The sequence below is a fragment of the Macaca nemestrina genome, chromosome 4, assembly GCF_043159975.1.
Source record: "Macaca nemestrina isolate mMacNem1 chromosome 4, mMacNem.hap1, whole genome shotgun sequence".
NCBI classification, from domain to species: Eukaryota; Metazoa; Chordata; class Mammalia; order Primates; family Cercopithecidae; genus Macaca; species Macaca nemestrina.
In genome coordinates this window covers 107139763-107163886 of record NC_092128.1, presented here as the reverse complement: position 1 = coordinate 107163886, position 24124 = coordinate 107139763, and the positions used below count along the sequence as shown (strand labels likewise).

The following is a 24124-nucleotide window of genomic DNA, read 5'->3' as shown; positions in this document are numbered from 1 at the left end:
ACAATGAATTATTTTCTCTTTGATTCAAAGAGCTCCTAAAAAAATCAAAAAGAAAAAAAAAAAGTAAGCAAAGGCCACAAACAAATGGTTTAGGGAAAAAGATCAAAGGACTGAAAATTTAGGAGAAAATGCTCACCCCTTCTTATAATTTAAAAAGTGAAAAATTAAAATGAGATTTTATCCCCTTCTTATGTATTTTGACTTCACAAAGCTCTTTGATGATTAGGCAATAAATTATCACAGAAGCAGAAAAGGCTTTCAATATCAGAGACCACAAAATTAAGTTGCTCTCTGCATATGTGAAGGCTTAAAACTCTAAGGGGGCCAGGCGCGGTGCCTCATGCCTGTAATCCCAGCACTTCGGGAGGTCGAGGCGGGAGGATTACCTGAGGTCAGGAGTTCAAGACCAGCCTGGCCAACGTGGTGAAACCCCATCTCTACTAAAAATACAAAAATTAGCCAGGCGTGGTGGCGTGCACCTGTAGTACCAGCTACTTGGGAGGTTGAGACAGGATTGAACCCAGGAGGCAGAGGTTGCAGTGAGCCAAGATCGCACCACTGCACTCCAGCCTGGGTGACAGAGCGAGACTCTGTCTCAAAAAAAAAAAAAAGAGAACTCTAAGAGAACTGAGGATGGCATTGGAACACTATGTCTGGACTTGTGCTCTATTGTTCAATCTTTTCTCCAAGCATTTCACATGATCATGCCAGAGATTCAAAGCTGTATTTTTGTTAACATCCATATTTGAAATCTTGTTAATTTATCTACTTAAACTTGTATAAAGACTGATATGGGGGCTAGTAAACTCACAGAGGTGTTAAGACTCTTCAAAGAACAGCAAAAGTAATGCAAATGTTATGTTACTATTGACTTCTGATAAGTGGAAGAAATCAAATTATTCCAAGGAAGGTATTTCTATGATATTTGAGATATGAACATTTTTCTTGCCTGCTTTTGAGAAATTCAGAAAATGACAACTATCTCTCTCGAGAACATGCTTATTAATTCCCTCAGCTCAAGAAAAGCTAATGACACTAATGATTGGGAATGATTCTAAAAGATCCTTTGAGTTTTAAGGCTTTAATCACTGGTCTCCCAGCATCCACTCTTGGCCCTCATCTTCACTTAATTAATCACCCCTGTTAGAGCTCAGCTCGAAGGCATTCCCTCTAAGAAGTTTTCCCTGATGCCCAAAATTAAGCCAGTTCCTACATGACTCCTCTCCATTCTTCACACTCCAATTTTCCAGCATTTATTACAATTGTAATTCAATAATTGTAAAATTATTATTTAATGTCTACATCTTCTGTTAGGGTGTAAACTCCTTGAAAGCAGAGACAGTCTGGCTGTTTTATTCCTCAAACATAGTGCTAGTCCCTGAAATTTCCTCAGAGCCGAACAGAGTTCACTGCATGCATTGATTACTCAACAACTATTTGTTGAATGAGAAGTATGATAGAAAGAATAATCTCCCACCACCTCCCAAGTTCACATCTGAGCCCCCAGTAATTGTCTGTTACCTTAGACAGCAAAAGGAATTTTGGGGGTGTAATTTAGTTAAGGATTTTAGATGGAGAGATTGTCCTGGATTATCTGGGTGAGGCTGATGTGATCACAAGAATCCTTACAAGAAGCAAGCATTAGGATCAGAGCGAGAGAAAAAAATGTGACAACAGAGGCAGCGTTCAGAGCCGTGAAGCCATCACCACTAAAGACTAGAAGAGGCAAGGAATGGGTTCTCCCTGGGAACCTACAAAAGGAACCAACTCTGTAGACACCTTGATTTTAGCCCTGAATTTCTGACCTCCAGAACTGTAAAAGAATATTCATGTTGTCTTCAGCCACTAAGTTTAGGGTCATTAGTCACAGCAGTAGTAGGAAACTAATACAAATAATTAATGTGTTATGTAACATAGAGTAAGACTGATCACACAACCTGAAGGCAAATAGAAAAAAAAGTAAAAGACTATGTAACAAAAGACCCTTACTACTGAACCATATCCACCATCTGATTAACCCAAAATTTGCCAGAAACCATCTGTGTAAAGAATAGGACAACATGCTATAAATAAAAATAGACCACAGAGCCTATACTGGAGAGCTTGTTTATGAGCCCAGATACTAGGGAAGAAACAGTCAAAATGGAACAATGGTATTAGTTGTGAAGCCTAGAACAATTCACTCAGCACTGGGTCTTGGATTTCTCATTTACAAAGTAGAGTTAAGAACTGTTATTTCCTATTTTGCAAAGTTAGTATAAAATTTAGAGATGAACTATGTACGATGTTTGGTATAGAACTTGAAGCATAGAAGAACCTCTGTGGTGTGAACACTAAGAACTCTACAGCAGAGTGGTATGTGATGGTAGAGGTAAAAACAATGAATAATAATGTCAGGAAAAGGAGTCGGTGGGAATAATGCTGTTTAAAATAAGGCTTTTTTAAGAAAGGTATTGCCTGGAGAATAAGAAGCAATAGCAAGAGTGTGATTAAATACTTTGATGATACTAAAAGCTATACAATGCATAATTAGCCTAGAAGCAGGAAAGAAGAAAATTTAGCTAAGGGTAAAATATATATGAAGAAGAGATATTCAATGATAAAAGGGGATGCATTTAAAAGTAATGGCTTTTTTCTTTTACTTTTACCGTTTTTTTCCACCCCTGGAAGAAGAAAATGACGTCAACAGACTTCATTTCTTGCATATAATTTAAAGTCATAAATGCCCATTGGAGCTGGAAAATGTCAGAACCTAAAAACCAAATTGGGCTTTGATAGAGCTAAATCCTGAGTGTTGGAAAATCGCCACTGTAGGATGCAGCAGAATGCAGATATAATAACAGACCTACAAATTCCACTCAAAGGCTAGACATGCCACTATTGGTTAAAAACCCATAAGCAGTGGAACTTCTTGCCTTTGTCTTCCTACTGAATAGAAATTGCCTTGAAGCCCTTTTCTGTACCTCTCTGTTGGCTCTTTCTGATCTGCCTGTCTTAGTCAGGGCTGTTCTAACAAAGTACCCTAGACTGTGTGCCTTACAAACAACAGAAATGTACTTTCACAGTTCTGGAAGCTGGAAGTCCAAGATCACGGTGCCAACAGTGTCAGGTTCTGGCAAGGGACTTCTTCTTGGCTGCAGACCGCTTTGTTCTAACATGGAGGAAAGAGAGTTGGCTCTCTCTAGCCTCTTCTCATAAGGGCACTCCTCCCATCGTGAAGGCTCCAGCCTCATGACCTAATCACTACCCAAAGGCCCCACCTCTAAACACCATCATAGGGAGATTAAGGTTTCAACCCAAGAATTTGATTGGGGTGGAGGGCACAGACTCTGCCTCATGCTGTAATTATTTATGCACTTCCCTCCTCCAGTGGCCAGTAAAGTCCCTGGAGGATCTCATCTTTCAAATCTTGCTCCATTTTAAAAATCAATTTATACCAGTGAATTTGGGCGTGAGGAACAACCCATCCTAATAAACTTTTAGAAGAGATCTGGGGTAGATGAGCAGTCTCCCCCACCTCCCACCTCCCCCCTCATTCATGCATGCTCTTTGACAATAAAAAACGCCCGTTTCAAATCATAATTTTACGTCCCAGGGGCTTTCTCCTTTGTGAGAATCTGTCACTGCTGTCAAACGTGTGAAGTGAACAAAGGCACGTTTTGTACTTTTCAAATCTTGTGATGCTATAATTGATAACAGAGAACTTGATCACTCAAAATTGTTCACTGTAGAAACTCATGTCTAAAAACACTATTTTTCTTTCCTTTCTACGTGTACCAGAATTCAATTCTTTAACATCACAGAACCTTAGAAAGCCCAATTACTGAATGTGTCCTGTGCAATTCACTAATACACTAAAAATGTCTCAGGACATTCTGTTGTGTCCCTGAGGATCCCCTGTTCGCTATCATCTTTGAATGTTTACCATTGTAGTTAATACAGCTGAATGGACTTTTGAATGTTTAGGAAATGCCCAATCTAAATGATATTTATTCCCACAAAGCGGCCCAAAACCTTGAATATAGGAATGCATGGTGTGTCTTTCTCAAGGTAGGAATTCATTCTCAGATTTCCCAAACTTTTTTAAACTTAAAAAAAAAAATGTTTCTTTTTTAGCACACCTTTTGACATCTCCCAGAGCAGAGTGAAAAAGCATGGACTTTGTGCCAAATGGGTCTGAAGTGGATCTGGACTGTGCCACTCATTGGCTCTGTGCCTTTGGGGGAGTTATTTACCTACTCTAAGCGTCAGTTTACCACATCTATAAAAGAGGGAGAATAGCAACTACTTTCTAAACTGTTTTCTAATTACAGTGTTTACTGTCAATCTTCTCTCCTACATTGTAACAGCCTTGATGTCTCTTTCCCTACTATGTCCCCAGCATGTAATTCATGGCACAACATTGTATTAGTCCATTCTTGCACTTCTATAAAGAGATACTTGAAACTGGGTAATTTATAAAGAAAAGAGGTTTAATTGGCTCATAGTTCTGCAGGCTGGTACAGGAAGCATGGCTGGGGAGGCCTCAGGAAACTTACAATCATGGCAGAAGGCAAAGGGGAGGCAGGCACCTCTTACATGGCAAGAGCAGGAGGAAGAGAGAGCAAAGCGAATGCTACACCCTTTTAAACAACCAGATCTCATGAGAACTCACCCACTATCACGAGAAGAGCAAGGGGGAAATCCACCCCCATGATCCAATCACCTCCCACCAGGCCGCTCCTCCAATATTGTGGGTTACAATTCGACATGAGATTTGGGCAGGGATACAAATCCAAACCATATCAAACATAAACACTAAGTAAATATTTGTAAAATAAATGAATAGAATGAACAACTGCACAATGTAATGACTGACTGGAAGAATACTTCTTTCTGCTTTCTTATCTGCCACCATGCTTGTACCTGGGTTGCACGAATTTCCACCCAGGTGCGTGGCTTTTTGACACCCAGAGCCAGTCCTCTCCACCTCGGTATCTGACCTTTTGCATTAAACCGTCCTCACTCCATGGGAGCAACACTTGCCATTCCCCAAGCCCTGGTGAAACCTCATCGATCGTATTTTCTTGCTTATGTTAAAATTTCAGGCTTACTTCACTCTGGGAAAACAATGTTTCAGTGGTGGGAAAGGCGCTGGAGTCTAGAAACTAGAGTGCTAATCTCAGCTGTGCCTGCAGACTGGCCTGGTTAAATTGTGTCATTTCTTTGAGCCTCAGTTTTCTCATCTGTAAAACAGGAAGAGTAATACTTTCTTCTCAGGACAATTTTCAGGATCCTTGAAAAAAGCATACATTTCTGTAGGTTGATGTTGCAATTATTATACTCTTTCCAGTTGTGTATTGGTGACATTACAAACCAAAATAAAAACACGAATTATTGTTAATACTAATGTCATACTTACTAATATGCAAGACACTATTTTAAGTACAATCTTGGTCAATCCTCACAATACTATTATCTCCATTTTACAGATGAAGAAACTGAGGCTCAGAGTGCTTAAGTAACTTGCCCAAGGTCCTACAACTAGTAACTAATGAAGCCAGGGTTTGAACCCACAAACACTCTATGGTCCAAAATCATTTTAAATAGGAAATAGCAATAGAGACCAGTATTTAAAGTTTCTGCTGAAGACGGATACTTTGCTCACATCCAGATGGTTAAATCAGACCACAGTACTTTCTTTCTTTTTCTTGGGCTCCCATGTGGCTTATGCCTGGCAGAGTACAAATCCTAACGGCACCACTTTGCCCAAAATACTGATGGTGATGAGCACTTGGCCCTTGCTCTTTCATCATCCAAATTGCTCTTAGCTCAAGGTCAAGAACAAAATCACCCTGGAGAGCAAGAGAAGTTGTGTGAGTCTGTGGGGCTGTGACCACAAACTGGGTTGCTTAAACAACAGAAAGCAATTGTCTGACAGTTATGGAGGCTGAAGTTCAAGATCAAGAAATCAGTAGGTTTAGCTTCTGACATCTGTGAGAGAAAATCTGTTCTATGCCTTTTTCTCTTAGCTCTGCTGGTTTGCTGGAAATTTTTGATATTTCTTATAGAGAGCATTCTCCCTCTATCTTCACATCATCTTCCCTCTATGTGTCTTTTTCTCTTCCTTTGCTTTTAACGGCAAAACTGCAATTACTTTTGCATCAACTTAATAATTACACCTGCAATGACTCTTTTTCCAAATAAGGCCACATTCTCAGCTTCTGCAGGGTTATCATCTCAGATATGAATTTAGGTGAGACAATTCAAAATCTAACCCACAATAGCAGTCAGTAGTCTCCAAGCCTCTCCTCTTGTCTGAAGACTTTGGGCTGGCTTTGGTTTGGGTAGACGCTTAAATCATTCTAGACAGAAGTGTTTTAGTGAGCCACCATGGCTGTATACTACTGTGTGCGCTGATGATCAAGGACTAAACAGAGACTGGGAAAGGGCTGTATTTTTCAAATTTTCTAATTCCTCTGTTCAGTCGATGTTACTTCTTCTAAGGTAGCATGGCAGGTGCAAAAGTAGGCAGTGCAGGGGGTCCGGGGGTTGCATAAAGGCAACTGTTACCATCCTCACCTACCTAGAGCTCGAGGTTTAGTGGGGGAATGTGAAATGTAAGCATGGGAGTGTATTATAATGTGGAATGTAAAGTAAACAGAAGAGGAAAGCTCAACCTGAAAACTAGGAAAGCTGATAAGGCTTCAGGAAGAAGCAACCCTTGTAATGAGCTTTCAAAGAAAATATCTGAAAAATACAGCCTTTTCTTAGTCTCTCTTTAGTCCTTTTCATTTTCATAATTTTGTGAATTTAAGTCAACAGGCACTTGTTGCCTACATGCCCTGGGCTCAATGTTATTGAAGATGTTAAGGGAAATCAAAAATTATAGCCCAGAGCCCCAAGCCCCTGCCCAGGAGCTCTCAGAGTCATTGGGGGAACAAGACATCAGTGCTGCAGCTGGGAAATTATCCAAAGGGGGTGGAGGGGGGTGCTTCTAGAATGGCAGTTCCCAGGTGAATTCCTGGGATGCCATTTTTGAAGGCCAGAAACTCCATTTTTGTTACCATCTGTCACACTGTAAATGAGAAAGCTGTGCATGAGTTTGGAAGACTGAAAGCTCTGGGCCTCATTCCCGGGCAGACCTCCCTCTAGTCTGCCCCTACCTGTGTGATCAGGTGAGGTACTTGACCTCTGGGTGGACTGTGCTGTAAAGTAGGGAGGGTGTATACTTTCTAGGGGTGGAGAGGGATTTGAGTAGGAGCTTAGCTCAAGCTGCAGGTCCCCTGAGAATCTTTCTCAACCCCTGAGGGTGATGTAAACCATCATCCTTTGCACCTGTGCCCCCTTGGCTCCTGTGCACAGCTATTCCGAGCCTGGAATCTCTGACTTACTCACCCTGCCCCACCGACTCAAGGCCATAAGCTTCCTGCAGGCTCTTGTCTACCCCACTACAGCAGCTTCAAGTTGGCCAGGCTGGGGCCCTTCTCCAGCCTTGGGTGATGCCCAGAGAGGGAGCCAGTGGTGGCTTCTGGAGCTTCCCTCCAGTATTCACTTTATTGTTGGGTAGAGTCAATTGCCATTTTCTGAATCTTAGGTAGAGTACATGCAAATGCAGCTGCAGGACAAGTCTGTCACCGTCATCACCAGGTTGCCATCCCTGAACATGTGGACAGCCTCTACCAAGGGGCAGTGGTGAGTGCCGCTGCGACAAAGGCTACAGACAACCCTGGGTCCGAGGGCACGCCTCCACATCTTTGTTACACCTAAACTTGCACTCTACACACAGCCATTCTGTCTATGCTGGCTGAACCCCTGTTGCCCCAGCCTCAAGGGTGCTGGTAGGATTCTACCCTAGGGGCCCTTCCCTCACTCTCCATGGAGCCTTCACCTTTGAGTGTGATAAAAGCCTGACTGCTCCTTCTTTGCTTCAATTTGATGTTACCCAAACTGCATCTTACAGAAATGCTTCTAATTTTCTAGTTGTGGGTCCTACACTTCCCCAATTTCCAGCAGAAACCTAGATTTTCCTACCAGTTATTGTGACTGGAATTTGGAAGTGGGTTCTGAGTAAACGGGTGAGTGTTGATGTTCATCTGGGATCAGGACTCTGTTCCCACTCTTGGGTGCTTCGACTCCCCTCCTTGGCAAAAGCCAGTGCATTTCCTTGCAGCCTCAGCCCTGGATCCCTGCTGCCACCCCTGTATGCACCAATATCGGGGACTCAGCTACATCCAGATGAACCTGCTCTAGACCTCCCGGGAGGACACACAAGCCACCCATCCCACCTGAGCACAGCCTCTGCTGCAGCACTTGCCACACCCTGTTTTCATAGCTTGTCATTACCTCCCAGCAAACATTGAGCCCCAGAGAACTGAGCTTGGTTAAAATCAGATTGGTTCTCTCAAAGGGATTCAGCCCTCTCTCTGCTTCATCTACTTCTGTTTACTGTACTTGCTCAAGGTCAGTCCCCTTGCCAGGGAGAAAGCTCTGGGAGGGAAGGGATGTCTATGTCATTCACTGTGGGGTTCACCGCCAGATCCCCAGGGCCTTCACTTGCATATCAGTGCACCAAGCACATCATTTTCTTCTACAAAAAACAAGACAACATGAATTGAGCTCTTTTTTGAAAGCATTTATTGCTGAAGTGGTATTCATTGTTTAAAAGTTAGAAAACCAGAAAAGGGCAAAAAGGAAAAAGTTATCACCCATCATTATTATAACATATTCCTTTGCAAGGTTTTTTCCTATGTGCATAAAATCTGGTAGCCTAGTTTCCTTGTTTAACATAATATCACAACTATCTTCTTTTCCTTTTATTTCCATGTTTGCTGAGCACCTACTATGCATCAAGGACTGTGCAAGGCTCTGAAGATTTTAAAGTAGGCCTGAGAATGCAAAGGAATATTTCTGAGACAGAGAAGCAGGGGCACAGCTCTTTGCTGATAAAAGTAGCCACAAGGGGCACCATAAGAATAGTTTGCATGAAAATCTGTTGTCTGTTACACTGACTATGCCAGAGATTCTTAATTTATACAGTAGGAGAATTTTAGGGTTTGCTAGAATTTTCAGAAAAGGCCAAAAGTGCATTTAATGAGGTCACTTTTTGAATGGGGCCATTCCCTAAGCAGCTTTTCTATTAAAGATGTCATGTTTCAAAAGTGAAGATTGGGACCAGCTCTTTTGGCCTGCTGCCAACTAATCCGAATGGATACTGGGTGCAGTTGGAGCACAGCCTGCAGATGCCCACTGGGTGGGACTATCACAGTGGCCCCATAGCTGATGGATCACAAGGAGGCCTGGGGGAGTCCAAGGAAGAGGCTGGGCGGTCAGAGCAAGAGTGGAGGACCCTCAGGGGCTTCGGGACACAGCTGTTCACCAACTGGCACACTAGCCTTTCAATATTTTAAGAAACATACACCGTAGCAGGGCATCCTGGCAACCAAACTCACCTAAAGAGCATGTTTTCCTCTTGAGTCATCAACACTCACTCTTAGCAGCCAGCGGACAGAGCTTTCCAATTGTTGAGCAGATTACTTTAGGGCTGTACAGGTGGCAGGCCCAGGAGGGATTTGGCAGGGGCAGGATATGCACATTCAGTTGGTTTTGAAAGCTCTGGGAAGCAGTGCTGAGAGCAAACCCTCCTCCTCCCCACCCACCTCAGGGTTACTCTTCCCCAACCCCTCCACAAATAGGCCAACACAGTGTTCTTTGGAGTTCCACAGCAATCATCACTGGTAGTAATGAGCTAACTCTTTATATCTGCAATGTGTGTACACTTGGAAGATGCACTTAGATGCTCTCAAAATGGTTGAAAGAGGACAGGGAATCTCCAACCAGGGGAAGAGGAGGTAACTGAGAGATGAGGTGTTAGCTTGCACAGCAATGATCAGCCATTCTTCACTGCTAAAGCACAAGACACGCAAGTAGGCTATTGACAGTCTCCTGCTGGGGGCGTTTTAGACACCACGATAAGTTGCTTATGGAGATCAGCGTAGCAGAAGGGTCAGGAAGCAGAGGTTCAGATTGCCTCTCTGCCATTCAGAACCTAGCTATGAGATCTCTTAGCTTTTCCGCATCTCAGTTTCCTCATCTATGAAATGGTCGTATCTCGCAGGGCTGTTTGAAGAGTAAATAAGATAATGTTCCCAAAGTACTTAGCACTGCATCTGACACAAAGCAAAGTCCAAAATAAAAAGAGCTATTAACGTGAAATTGCCTTCTTGTGAATTATTTCATTACAAATTTATGGAGTGGTTCATTTATTGAAAACTTATGGACTTTAAATATCCTAATTTTAGGAAAGATGTAGGAAGAAACGATCAAACATGAATTGTAATGTTGTCTAACTTTGCTTTTATAGGAGACATGGAAATTTACACTAGAGAAGGCAAGACGAATTGTCAAGAAGTCCCCAATTCTGGTAAGCACTCAGTGGGTAGAACGCCAGCCTTTTCCTTGGCATGCCGTCTCTCACTGGCCCTGGCTTTCACATTCCAAAGGCAAGGACTACTCTGGATATAAGCCCGCGACATGCCATAGCTACAAGCTGCTTCCACTTGTGTTTCCTGCCTTCACACGACAGCATGGTTTTTCAGCCTCAGCACTGCTGACATCTGGGACAGGATAATCGTTTGTTGTGCAGGCTGTCCTGGGCTTTGTAGGGTGTTCAGCAGCAACCCTGGCCTCTACCTACTAGATGCCAGCAGCACCACCATCCACCCCTCCCCAGTCACAACAACCAAAAATGCCTCCCAGCATTGCTAAATGTCCCCTGGAAAGCAAAATCACCCGCATTTGAGAACTGCTGCTTTCCAGTAGACCATGTTGGAGGAAGCTGTATCCTCCTGCTCCTCCACTTTCTAAAAGTGTGACCTTAAGCACGGTGCTCAACTTCACTGAGCCCCAGTTTTCTTGTCTGTAAGACAGGGATGATAATATTGTCCTCCAGTGTTGGCACTGATAGAGTTGAGAGTTCAGAGAGCATCTGGGATCTTGCCTAGGACTTACCAAGTCCTCAATAATTGTGAGTTAAAGTTATCACAATTTTTATTCATGCTTCCTTAATTTGTCCTCTGTGTAATAACACTCTGGTTCAACAGATAGAATGTTTATTTCAGATCAGTTCTCACAGGCTTACGTATTTGACTTAGGCTGTGGTTGCAAATCAGCCCCATTTGAAAAGGAAGCAGAAAAGTAGATCATTAAAGTACGACATTATCCTCAATGCCAAAGATACTGGCAGTAAGGAAGCATCCATCAGCAATGGGAGGGCATAGACTTCGTCCTTGGCTTATCCCTGCTGGCTAGCTCATCATTCACCTTGATACACTGCATTTGAGGTATTATTGATTTGGCAACATAGAAATAAAAGGGAGGAAAATCCCTCATGGTTAGGCTTGCCAGATTTCGCGAGTAAAAATATGGGATGCCCAGTTAAATTTGAATTTCAGATAAACAACGAATAGTGTTTTAGTGTATCTAGTGTAATATTTTATCTGACAACTCTGCTCATGGAGGGCATATGGGTTTTGATGAACAAGGCCAATAAATACATGTTAAGTGACAGGCAATATGTAGGCATTTCTACATAATTGATTAATCAATCACAATGTCTGCATTGCCAATCATTATTTAATTCAGTGAATAATTAAGGGCCAACAGTAGCCCATTTAGCTAATTTGCTTAAGTTGTTGAATAAGATATTAAAAGACCACAGGAAACTCTTCACCACCCCTTCAGAACTCTAAGCAGAAATGGAGACCAATACAATTGGTATTGTAGTCTTCTCAACACACCCCTAAAAACGTATTCTCCAGGCATTGTTTACTTCACTAGCAAAGACTGCCTTGGCATTAACTTCTAATTAGAATTTTACAATTTTTTACTTCTGTCACCAGAATTGCAAGCATAATTCACAGGGCAGGATTCCAATAATTACTTGTGAGAAGTGAAAAAAAAATTCTACTGAACAATTCAACAATAAAAATACTCTTCTGAAACCTCCACCAATTTATTTGCTCTCCAGATTACAGCTATCAAGGAAAAAATAAAAAGAAAATGCAAATAAGTGTCTCTGAAAAAACTGCTTAGAGAGTAATTCATTTCACTGTGATGGCTGATGTAACTGCAGACCTGGCCGGGGCACAGAAGGCTGAACTCAGTAGGTTACATATCATTTCAGCACAGCCTATCAGTCGGTGAGAATTCAGACCTGAAAACAGTTATGCATTATTGAAGGAAATGAAACATTCCAGAGAAAGCCTGGATCTCAGTGAGGCCCTTAGAGGCTCCTAGAGGGAACTTTTCATGGATTTGGCAGAGCATTGAGCATCTAAGAGGACCTGAGTTATGGAATCATTTAATTCTCACTTCTACAAAGTAGATAGAGTATTTTTGTCATCAGTCCCATTTTACAGATGAGAATATTGAGTCTCAGGTAGGTTGAGTTATGTGCTCATCCCACATAGCTAGTAGGTGAGAAACCCCACATTTAAATCTAGAGCTAGCTCTCCCCACATTCAGTACCCTTTCAAGTAGTCCAGTAGCTTTCAACAAGGCCTCCTTAGTACTAAACTTTGGGGAGCACCATTCATATCACAGGCTGTGTGGATGTTGGAATCGTACAGTGGACAACCGGTGCAACTATAAATGACAGCCCTGATCACAAACCCACCTGCTCAATAGAATCATCTGGGAAGCCTCTAAAAATCGCTGAGGTCCAAACCCCACCCCAGACCAATTAAATCCAGGTAATACAGTACACGACAAGGGTTGAAAAGCACTTTGCCACACAGAAATTCAGTTTCAGCTTGGTTATGTACAGAAGAGTGATGACTCTCCCACTTTGAGCTTCCGTTTACCCCATTCAGCCCATTTTTCTTTATTCAACCCCGGTTTGTTGTTCTGCATTCATTTGACATCCTGGTGCATGGAGAAGCTCAGGAAGCTGGTTAAATAGATTGCAAAGCAAAGATGCTGCATGACTCCTGTCCCCAGGGACAGCCCTGATTTGAGACTCTCATTTTAGATGGGATTAGATGCAGCCAGTTGCAATATTTTAAATATATTGCTGAGTTAATAACAGCCCACATTTTGTCTCTATCTAGCAAAGTTCAGAAAGGAGGAGTCTGGCAAATAGGCAAGCAAGACTCATACATTGTTGCTCGGCACCCATCTCAGTTCTCTTTGCAAGTAAATTGTAAAAGAAGAAGGGTGGTCTTTCCCATACTATGTAATGAAAAGACCAGATAATCAAAACCTCCGTCTAACCAGGAGGAGTTCTAGGGTCCCCTACATCATCTGCCACCCACTTCCTAACCCCAATTTCTACACAATGAATGGCAAAGACAGCTGTAGCCGTCAGGCTGAATTTTGACAGCAAACAGCTGTGCAATTATATAGTTTTATTCTATTGCACCTTTTGTGTAGCAATTATAAAACTGTTCATATCAATTTGTAATATGTTGGTTATCATCAGTGTTAAAATCTAGATTGTTGTTAGGAGAATTAGATCAAGGCCTTCAGTCTAAACTGAATGTTAAAAGAACCTCAAACATTCAATGCAAACTGACTTTGGACTCTGGATCTCAGATAGGGTCTGCACTTCCAAAGCGCCGTCAATGTTGTGGTAGAAACTTATGCTGATGCTTGTTTTGCAGTGTGTCCACAATCCTGATCTCAGTCAGCTACTAAGTCTCTGGAGTCACCTTTCTAACCACCCCTTCTTCGCACCATCACCCTCCTCCACCCTGTTTCCCATCAGTGCTTCCCAATCGGTGGCAATATTGCCCCTTGCTCCCACCCTGGGGACATTTGGCAGTGTCTGGAGGCAGATTTGGCAATGTCTGGAGGCAGATTTGTGCAGCGGGTATCTGGGGGTCACAGGCCAGAGATGCTGCCCAGCATCTCACAGTGCACAGGGCAGCCTGCACAGCAAAGACCAAATTGTTATCGGCCCAACATGGCAATAGCCCCGAGGTTTGAAACCGTGAGATAGGGCCTTAGGGTCTCTTATCTCAAATGATCCTCTTCCAGGCCCTCCCCCCATGCCTAAAGACGTCTTTCTGAAACACAAATGTGATTCCTCTGCCTGACACCTCCGCGGCTTCCCCACAGTCCTCAGGGTATCATGTAGTGCTGCATTCCAGGCCCCCATCCTGTCTCCTTCCTTCCACGGTTCCCTGCGTTCTGCCATTCCAATGCTCCTGCCAGGTGGGAATGTTTGGCGTTCCTCTAAGACACCAAGCTTTCTCATGCCTCCACAGCACTGCTCAGGCGCTCCCTCTGCCGGGAGCCGGGCTACTTCAGCTTTAGCGTGCATCCTGGGGACCTTGTTAAAATGCAGCTTCTGATTCTGTAGGTCTGCAGCCGGGTCCAAGACTCTGCATCTCTGAAAGTTCCCGGGTGGCATCAATGCTCCTCATCTGTGATCACACGTTGAGTGACAAGGACCTAGAGCAGTGGTTGTCAAGCCTTAGTGGGCACCAGAATGACTTGGAGGGCTACAAAGACATAGGCTGCCAGGACCCACCCATGGTTTTTGATTCGGGAGGCCTGACATGGGGATGTGGAAGGCAAGGATGTGCATCTCTAGCAAGACTGTGGCCCCCCACTGAGTCACAAAGCCTCAGGCCAGGCCGTCTCTCTTCCTTCCCACCTGCCTCTATCCTGCCTCACTGCAGGGTCATCTGCATCCTCTCCCAGGTTCCTAGAGACACCTGCTAGTGCCTTGGCCTCTGCAGACCCCACAGAGTGTGCCCAGGGCTGGGGCCTCCACCCATGCCCTCCACTCAATGGTGAGCTGAGGACAAGGACGGCCTCTTTGTCTCCACGTCTTAGATGGAGTTGGGCCACCAGTCAGGATTATTTCTCCTCCTAGAAAGCTGGGCAGGCATCTCAAAAATCCTTAAGTACCTCATTTATATTCTGAAATGGTTGCTGATTCTCTCTTGCCAGGGTCAAACACCACCAATGCCCGTAACACTCCTCATAGCCATTTGAAGGACTCTGGGCTGGCAGGAATCCACTGTCTCTCTCCCTTCATTGATAAATGCTGGTGCCTAACTTTTCTACCCTGTTGTCTTCTCTTTCTTCAACTTGAGGAAAGCATTGTGGAAACTGCAATCTTTCTAAAAGCACTGTTTGGTAAAATGTCAGGGCTTTTAGTGTAGCCCACATCTGGAGCCTCGTAGAAATCACTGTCTAGAACCCCATGGCTCAAGAAGTGTAAGGAGCTTGGTCTGTGCACCTCTCTCCTCCGCAGGGGAAGGGACCTTCCTTCCTCCCAGACCCCAGATTGGTCTCTCCTTTTAGTTTTTATTTCCATAATGAGATGGAATTATTTTGTTGGAAAATGTTCTTTATTTTTAAAGCACCTGGGTAGAAGAATGCTGTTGCCGGACCCTCCTTGGACAAGGTGGAGACTGAGGGTGGCTGGGAAGCTGGGAAGAGCTGGCTGGGAGAAGAGAAGGAGGGAAGGCTTCGGGCTGAGGAGACCGGTGGGCAAAGGCACAGGCAGTGGCATGGATATGGATTGTGGGGACAGAAACAAGAGGTAAATTTAGAGAGGTGAAACAGGCTGGATTCTAGAGGAAGGAGGATCCAGAAACCTCAAGTACAGAGGGGCCCTTAGGAGCTGGGGAACCACTCCTTAAACTAAACAACTCTCTTTTTATTGTCTTTTTGTCTCCCCAGAGATATTCTAGAAGTGGTTCTGACATTTGTTCACTCCCGATTTTGGCCAAGATCTGCCAGAAAATTAAATCGTATGTATACAATTTCTACCTTCCGGAGCACTAGTGTGTAATAACATCTTTGCTTGTCCCCTTTTCCTAATGACTAAAATGATCTTCACACTTAAAAGGCATCCCTGAAGGTTAAAGTGTTTCTTTCTCAAAACATTGCACAGAAACCAGAAGACAAACGAGCTCTGAACAAAATCGTTTGGGAAATATACTGAATGCCAGCATCTTTGCATCTCAAAGCTGATCTGTCCTCCAGGCTAGAATGCAGCCCGCAGTGAGGCTCACTGCTGGCAAGTGCCTGCCAGCGAGGTGCCCACTGCACTACACCTGGAAACAGCCCCTGCCTGCCGTGTGAGCTATGGACAAGGGTGTGTAACTGGGCATGGAGAAGACTCTGAGCATCTTTAGTGCATGACATTCACAACGCTGGACAGGGACTGTGTTTTCACAGAGCCCAAACTATTACGTTAAAAATCTGACTCAGATACATAGGAATATGACTGTGAGTGCAGAGACACTGTCCAGAATTCCCACACCCTCCTGTCCATATTCCAGCTCCACTTTGAGTCTGGGGTTATGCTAGACATCACAGTAACTGCTGTTCAAAACACTAAAGGGTGAAACAATGTCTTGAGAGGGCATTGGACTCAGAGGCAAAATAGCATGGGATCTACCTTTCACTAAGGCTACTTCTTTTTTATTTTTATTTTCATTTTTGGAGACAGAGTGTCACTCTTGTTGCCCAGGCTGGAGTGCAATGGTGTGATCACGGCTCACTGCAACCTCCGCCTCCCTGGGTCAAGTGATTCTCCTGCCTCAGCCTCCCAAGTAGCTGGGATTACAGGCGCCCACCACCATGCCCAGCTAATTTTTTGTATTTTTAATAGAGACGGGGTTTCACCACTTTGGCCAGGCTGGTCTTGAACTCCTGACCTTAAATGATCCACCCACTTCAGCCTCCCAAAGTGCTGGGATTACAGGCGTGAGCCACCAAGCCAATCCCACTAAGCTACTTCTAGTATGACCACTGCTGCTTTGCTGCTATCAGGTGTATGGGTGCTGTTCCAGGTGCCAGGTGCTGAACTTCTGATATGTTTCCTCACTTAGTTCTCATAACAATAAAATGAGGTAAGGGTTATTATTATTCCCATTTCACAGAGAAAGCAACTGAGCCTTAAAGAAGTAACTTCTGCTGGGCCACTGAGGACCCAAGATACACCTCAAGGTGCACTTGATCTCCTGTGTTCTTTGTGAATATACATATTCTTGACTCCTTTGCAACGCTGCTTCTTGAGCTGACTTTGAGAACTTGGGCCACTTAATGTCTCTGAGCCTCAGCTTCCCCATATCTAAAATTACAGTGTAAACTAAATTCTGCCCATGTCTCAGAATCATCTTGAAATGTTTTAAAATCCAGATTCCTTTGCCCCAAACCTGGTGGGGGAGTGCTGTGTTTTCCTGGAAATTTTCCAAGAAATTCTTAGGCCATTAGACTCCACACTTAGACTCCTAGGTGTCCATGTCCACCCCAATGCTTGCCTTCTAGTACAGGTGCAAGACTGCCAATGCTACACATACAGGTGATACTTTAATGACTCAGAATAATGTTCTTTAGCCGTGAGATATTTATTTAACTACAGCATCTGCCCCAGTCCCTGCTTCTTTTACTCTTCCTCTCCCGCAGGAGCTCCTATTAGTTTAGTCTGTGCTAGCCTAGCCTTGTGGATGGCTGAGAACACACAGAGGTGAGAGTTAGGCTGCACACCTGGACTGAGAAGCTATAGCTTCCTATATCTGTGGTAACAAAACACCACAAACTGGGTGGCTTAGAACCACAGAAATTAATTCTGTCTCAGTTCTGGAGGTCAGAAGTCCAGAGTCAAAATGGCAGCAGGGCCACGCTCCTTCTAAGATTCTAGTTGGATCCTTTCTGTCTCTCCCTAGCTTCCGATGGTGGCTGTGAGGCCTTGGTATACCTTGCCTTGCAGCTGCATCACTCCAGTCTCTGCTTCATCTTCATATCTGGTCATCTTCCTTGGATGCCTGTCATTTCCTTTTATAAGGACACCAGTCATGTTGGATGAGGGCCTGCCCTAATGCCCTCATCTTAACTTGATTACACTTGTAAAGACCCTGTTTCCAAATAACATCACATTCGCAGATACCAGGGGTTAGGACTTCATCATGTTTTTTTCATGAACACAATTCAACCCCTAACAAAGACACTTTTCCTCATTCTGCCATCCTTCATCTCATGAGCTTCATGAGTACTAAATCCACTGAACAGCTCTCATCTGTTGTAATAATATCCAGGGGCAGGAGGAAGCTATGATTCAGACCCACATTTGGAGCCTCTTAGAGCGATCCAAGAGTTAAACAGTTAAAAATTCTTCCTGGTCAATCTGCTGGCTTAAGCCCCTGCGAGCCAGCTACGCAAAGTGCCATTGCAGGTGCCGGAAATGCTAGCAACACCCCTTTTCATGACTGGGCATGAATGCAGAGAGCATCAGGACATGGGGAGTAGGGGGAAGATATTAGACATGAAAGAAGATGCTGGAAGGTTGAGATGCGGCCAGCTCCCCAGGCCCCCAATCATGTCATCATGCCTAGCTCCCATTAAATCGAGACCCCTGCCCCCTCCTTGCTGAATGCATTATTGTATTTTCTGTGTTAGATGTGGGCCAGCAGGACCCAACAGGGTCAAAGTGACAACTCTTCAATTGAACCACCTTTGAAAAATTGAATTCAAGAGCATCAGTAGCCAAGGATTTTCTGGGTCCAGTTTGAAAGGGAAAATTATTCTTTTATGAAAAAGCAAAAACTGTGTTTTCCTTCTTTCTGAAAAATCACTGTGTTTCAAGTGTCATATGCAGCTGGTCACAATTGGTTCAGTGCTTTATGACTTACAAAGCACGTACACGTATAAATGCAGTCTCACATATTCTTCAAAGCCATCTGTGGTTCAGTAATAATACTGATAACTAAAAGTTATCTGGTGCTGTCTAAGCACCAAAAACTGTTGTAAATCCAACTATTGAAGGTCAGCGCCATTATTTTCTCCTTTCTTAAGAGGTAAAATCATTTGCGCAAGGTCACAGATCCGGTAATGGATGAATCTGACCTTTGAATCCAACAGTTTGCTTTCCATTGACCCCCTCAACTCTTAGCCCTACGCTTTAGAGGAACGAGTAGGTTTTAAATGCCTGACCCACTAGCACGGAGTCCTCACGTGGTAGAGACAAGACCTGCATGTCTTCTGTGGCATAGTCCTTTGATAAAATTCCCCCAGGAGGAATGCCTTACCTGCCCAGTGCCTCTCCCTGCCCACTGTCCCACTCGGTCTAATGCTTTCAAAATTCATTTGAGGTGTCCCCACCCCAGGGACACGTTCCAGCACCCAGCCTACTTTCAGTCGCTTGCACAGCCCTCCTGGGTGCTCCTGGCTCCTCCTCGGTGCCACCAGCCCCCCAGTGCCTGCTCCGCCTCATCCCATTCTTCAATCCCTTCTTCCTGGCTGGTCTCCTACACCACGCACAAGCTCCTGGGGAGCAGGGATCCCATTTCTTAGCAGGAGGAGCTCAGTGAAGAAATGAGGGAATACACGAAGGAAAAGCACCACTTTTCCAGGAAAACAAATGTGTAGCTATCAGGCTATGACCATGGGGTGATCAAGTTTTTTGGTGTTCTGTTTTAATCAGGATACACAGTGCCTACACACTGCGTGTATTTTACTTCAACAGTGGTAAGTCAGGAGGATCCCCTCTTTTTAAAAATCGATTCTTTTTATTTAATGTCTATATGCAGAAACCTCCATATTATTTCACATAAATACGTGCAAACCATCCTATCCCCTGTTGATTGTGTTAATTCAACACTATTTTTTTTTCCTTTTTTAGCCTCCTCCTTCCCCATACCCTGCTCCTTCCACCCACTTCAGTCCCACCCCCACCTCCAAGCTGAGCCACGTCTATAGGCAGGTGTGCCCTTCCGTGGCTTCTCTGTTCTCATTTCAGTGATAGAGACCTACATAACACATCCACCCACAGATGCAACCAACCTGCACCCAGCCCTCGAGAGCTACCTGAGACCCATGTGAGGCAGGCACACATGGAGATTCATTCTCACCATTTTTCTTCTGTCGTAATGACCCAGTTTCATGAAATAGTTTTAGGGAGATTGAACTTGAATAGCTCAATACTGCATCATTAATAACAATCAGCCGCAGTTATAATTGCTCCCCGGGTCAAGCCCACTCACCTAATATCTGGTGGCAGGCAGGTATAGAGCAGGGGCAGTGAGCACCACCAGACTGCATGGTCATTGAATAGAATGCCGTGTGGCCAGAAATCTGAACATCCAAAGAGGGGCCATGGATTGGGATGGGGATGTCTCTAGATACCAAACCATGATGAGAGCAGACACCGGAGTCCTGCTGCCCCACCCGAGGAGCCATCCTTGCAATCAGGGTTCCTATTGCACATAACAGTAAGAGCTCATGTGTTTTGTTTTGTTTTTTCGAGTGCTCTCCATATCTAGGAAATCGTTAATGATATTGATTCTATTTTACAAATAAGAAAACTGAGGCACAAAAAGATTAAATTATTTGAGTAAGGTCACCTGACAAGGAGACAGCAGAACTGGGATTCAAACCCAGGGAGTCTAATTTCAGAACCTGGAGCTACGTTGAAAGAATTCTCGTGGCTTTTCCTTCCCACTACGCTGCCCTCAGTCCAATTGCTTGCCTTGAAAATGCTGTCACATCCTTTAGGTTTCACCTTAAGATCACTTCTTCCACTATATAGGGTTAGAAACGTTTTTTTCCTCTCTAGATGCACAACGCTCTTACAGCATTTTTCATCTAGGACTATAGTTATCTTTTGATGCATTAATTTCTTCGTCCATGTCAAGTTCCTAAAGTGCAGGAACTGTAGGACTGTGTCTTGTACTCATCTCTGGTATCTAATATGATTCCCAGCACATAGCAGGGACTCCCAAAATGCCTGTGGAATGAAGGAATGAATGAATGAACATTTCAACACACAGCTAGATATTTCTAAGGATACGCAAGGTATCAAGTTCAGATGCAATTTTACAGAAATAATTTGTAGTAAAAGTCAACAATGCCTTATCCAAAACCTTGGAGTTGTCAGGCACATTAGCTCATGCCTGTAATCTCAGCATTTTGGGAGACCAGAATGGGACGATCACTTAAGGTCAGGAGGTAAAGACCAGCCTGGGCAACAGAGCAAGACTCCATCTCTATAAAAACAAACACAAAAACGAACAAACAAAACGCCTTGGAGCCAGATATGATTTGAAATTCAGATTTTTTATATTCTAGTAAAGTAATAAATGTGCATATACCATAACCCACCTGCTATCCCTGGCACCTCTTGATCAATCAGATTTATATTTCAGAGTGAAATATATGAATTTTCACACTAAGTATAACAAAGTTTACAAATTGCCCTGTATCAGTTCAGGTCAAGTTTTGCTACCAAATGAAGTTGTTGCTAAGTGGAAAATAATTTTGATTAGTGGGCTGTGAAGAAGGGATTGTGGAGATTATACAAGTTGCAATTTATGCTACTTTAAGTACTCAGTCTACCTACTCATGTCTAGAATGCATGGCTTTGGTCAGTCACTTGGAGCCTTTAAAGTAAGCAGACAAATGTTAATAAATCAGCTTTCCAATCCTAAAGACCACTCTTTGTTCATTCTTTCAAGGACAAACTCTCACCCCCAAGATAACAAAGGTGGGAGGGGATAGCTTTGGCGCACGCCCAAAGGAGACCTTTCCTCCAGCTCTTTTTTCTTTCTCAGGCTGAAAATATGGCTGTTTGGGTCTATGCCATTTCTCTCTCTCTCTCTCTCTCTCTCTCTCTCTCTCTGTCTGTCTGTCTCTGTTGATCTGTCTTTGTCTCTTGCTCTTGCTCTCTTTCTTTATCTTCCTTTTCTCAACTAGAAAAATAAACGCTGTCCAAGAGGCCAAATACATACATGGGGAAAACTGCCTAATCTCACAGAAAATGTGACCTTCAAAGCCTTTTCCAAATTCTCAACAGTCACAACTGATGTTGGATGACTGCATGTCATTTGGTCCAAGCTTTATCTGCATTTCTTGACAGATAATTAAAATGAGAGAAAACCATTCGTAGCTCAGAGTAGACAAGGGATGGGGTGGATCTAGAAACCCTGGAGCATCAGAGCAGGAAGGATCTCAAGAATGATCTTGCCCTAGCTCCTCTCCTGCATGAGGGAAAGCAGCGTCACAGCCTCTGAGCCCACTGGGGAAGCTTCATTCCCCTCTGCTCCCACCATGGGAAAATCAAGGTGTGGGTGATCATGGGGGTGGAATTTGGCTACAGCCCACACCTGAATTGCTCCTGGATAAGTTTCCACCTTCCCCAGGGCTGGTTCTCACTCACTCTGTAAGTGTGGATGTATGGAGTCAGCAAGTAGAACCTTTCTAATTTCCTGCGGGTGGCTCTCTCTCTGGCCCTGTTCAACCCACCCCACCCCACCCCAAATGGAAGGGGAAGGTGAATTTCCTCTTTCGGACAGCAGGCACTCATAATCAACAGCTGCAAGCACTTTGTGAGAACCAATACCAGGGGCTTTTCATGTGGTTTCCCTTAATCCTCCCAATAAACCCTGGGAGGGAGCTGGCAGGATCACATTTTACAGATTTAAAAATGAGGCTCAGGGAGGTTAAATAAACTTCTGAGAATTGCAGAGCTGCTGAGAAAGCGGTGGATGGAGCAGCGACTCCAACTGACTCTGGAGTCTTTACTGAACCACCATGCTCAACTCAGTATCTGGCAAGAGCACTTGAATTCAAAAGGATAATTCCTCTCGGGGACACTAAGAGGGAGCCTGCTGCTTTGTCCTTTCAGGGATCCAGCCTCCCCTGTCCCCCAGGGCAGGGATGTAGGAAGGACTAGTGATGAGACATCAGCTTGCAGCTCCCTCTTCATTGGGTCCACCAAGTGGCTATCGACTCCCCACACTCCCTACTTTTCCAGAGTACCATAACCAGCACTCACTCATCCCAGGGCCCTCCTCTCAGTGGTCCAGTCAGGAAACAGAGCTGTGCAAGGAGGATTTAATATAAGCTACCAGCTTTAAAATGTGCTAAAAAGCCTGAAACAGTAAAAGGGGGAAGGCTGGGCCACCCAGCTATGAGGACTGCAGGAGGCAGCCAGTATCCCTAGGCGGACAGAAGAAGCAAAAGGGAGGAGCTGGTGTTCTCAGGCTTGGGAGACCACATGCTGTGGGGTTGCTGGGGGCAAAACAAGAGGCCATGTGGGCCAGTCCTGGAGCCATGGATGAGGGGTCACCCACGGGTGCTGGGACCCTCGGGAGGGCCCACTGTGGCTAGAGCAGGAGTCACTGAAGGGAACATCCAGAGAGAGAAAGTCAGGGAAAACAACTTCTCCTCTCCTCCTCCTGTTCTCTCTTCCCACCAGTGCCAGGTGCAGTTCCCAAGAGAACCTGGTAAGTATATTTTGCAAAATTCCCAGACCCAAAAGTATATAGTAGAATACAGGCTATAGAACCATAGAGGCTAATATAACCAGCACAGTGCCTTTCAGTGTTTGACCAAAGAGGCCTGCAAGCTGATCTTCTGTCCCATCCCAGAGTTCATAAGACAGGCTCCAGGCTGCCAGTTAGGCTCTGCATGGTCTCGGGTTGCATTTATTTGCCTTGAGGTTCTCAGAACTGTTGAGATGCTCTTTATTCAAAAGACCATTTAGTGATTCCTATAAAAGGTTGTGTTACTCACTGTAAATTCTCAGCTCCAAAGAAAGCCTCATCTTGCCATTAATGGTGGAGCGTGTCCAGGTTCTTGGCATCTTGAACAAATTGGACAAAGCGCACAAAGCAAGGAAGGAATGAAGGGATTTATTGAAAATGAAAGTTCTCTCCACAGTGTAGAAGTAGGCCTGAGAATAGGGGCTCAAAGACCCAGTTACAGAGATTTTGTGAGTTTCAATATCCTCTACGTGGGGTACGCCCTATGTCAATGAAGAGGATGAAGTCAAGTTACAAAGTCATTTACGGCGTTGCCCTATGGAGAGGCTATTTCCTATTATAGCTGAAGTGTGAATCGGACTTATGTTTCCTGCCTCCAGACCCTATTTTCCTGCCTCATTGACATATGACTATATCATTTTGCTACTCTGTAAGTGATTTTCTAAACCCAAGACAGTGTTTGACATTTAGAAGCTGGGAAAAGCCTGGTAGTGAGGATTCCACAGGGGAAATCCTTCCTCATGGGATGTCCGTGACTTTGGCATCAATTTATTTAGTCATCACATCAGGGTCCTTGGTTTCCAAGACTCATGAATGGGAGTGAAAGTTGCCAGCTAATACCAGCTAAATGGTCAAGACTCTCA

General features: G+C 44.2%; 1 protein-coding gene across 2 annotated transcripts in view; it reads left to right on the top strand.

Moving 5' to 3' along the window:
• Positions 1-24124, top strand: part of LOC105475872 (acyloxyacyl hydrolase) — a 206135-nt gene that overhangs the window by 68600 nt on the left and 113411 nt on the right. For both annotated transcript variants that reach the window (XM_071095041.1, XM_011731433.2), the window contains exons 5-6: positions 10343-10402; positions 15676-15746. In XM_071095041.1, the coding sequence (XP_070951142.1) occupies positions 10343-10402; positions 15676-15746 (131 nt within the window). The remainder of the gene's footprint in view (positions 1-10342; positions 10403-15675; positions 15747-24124) is intronic.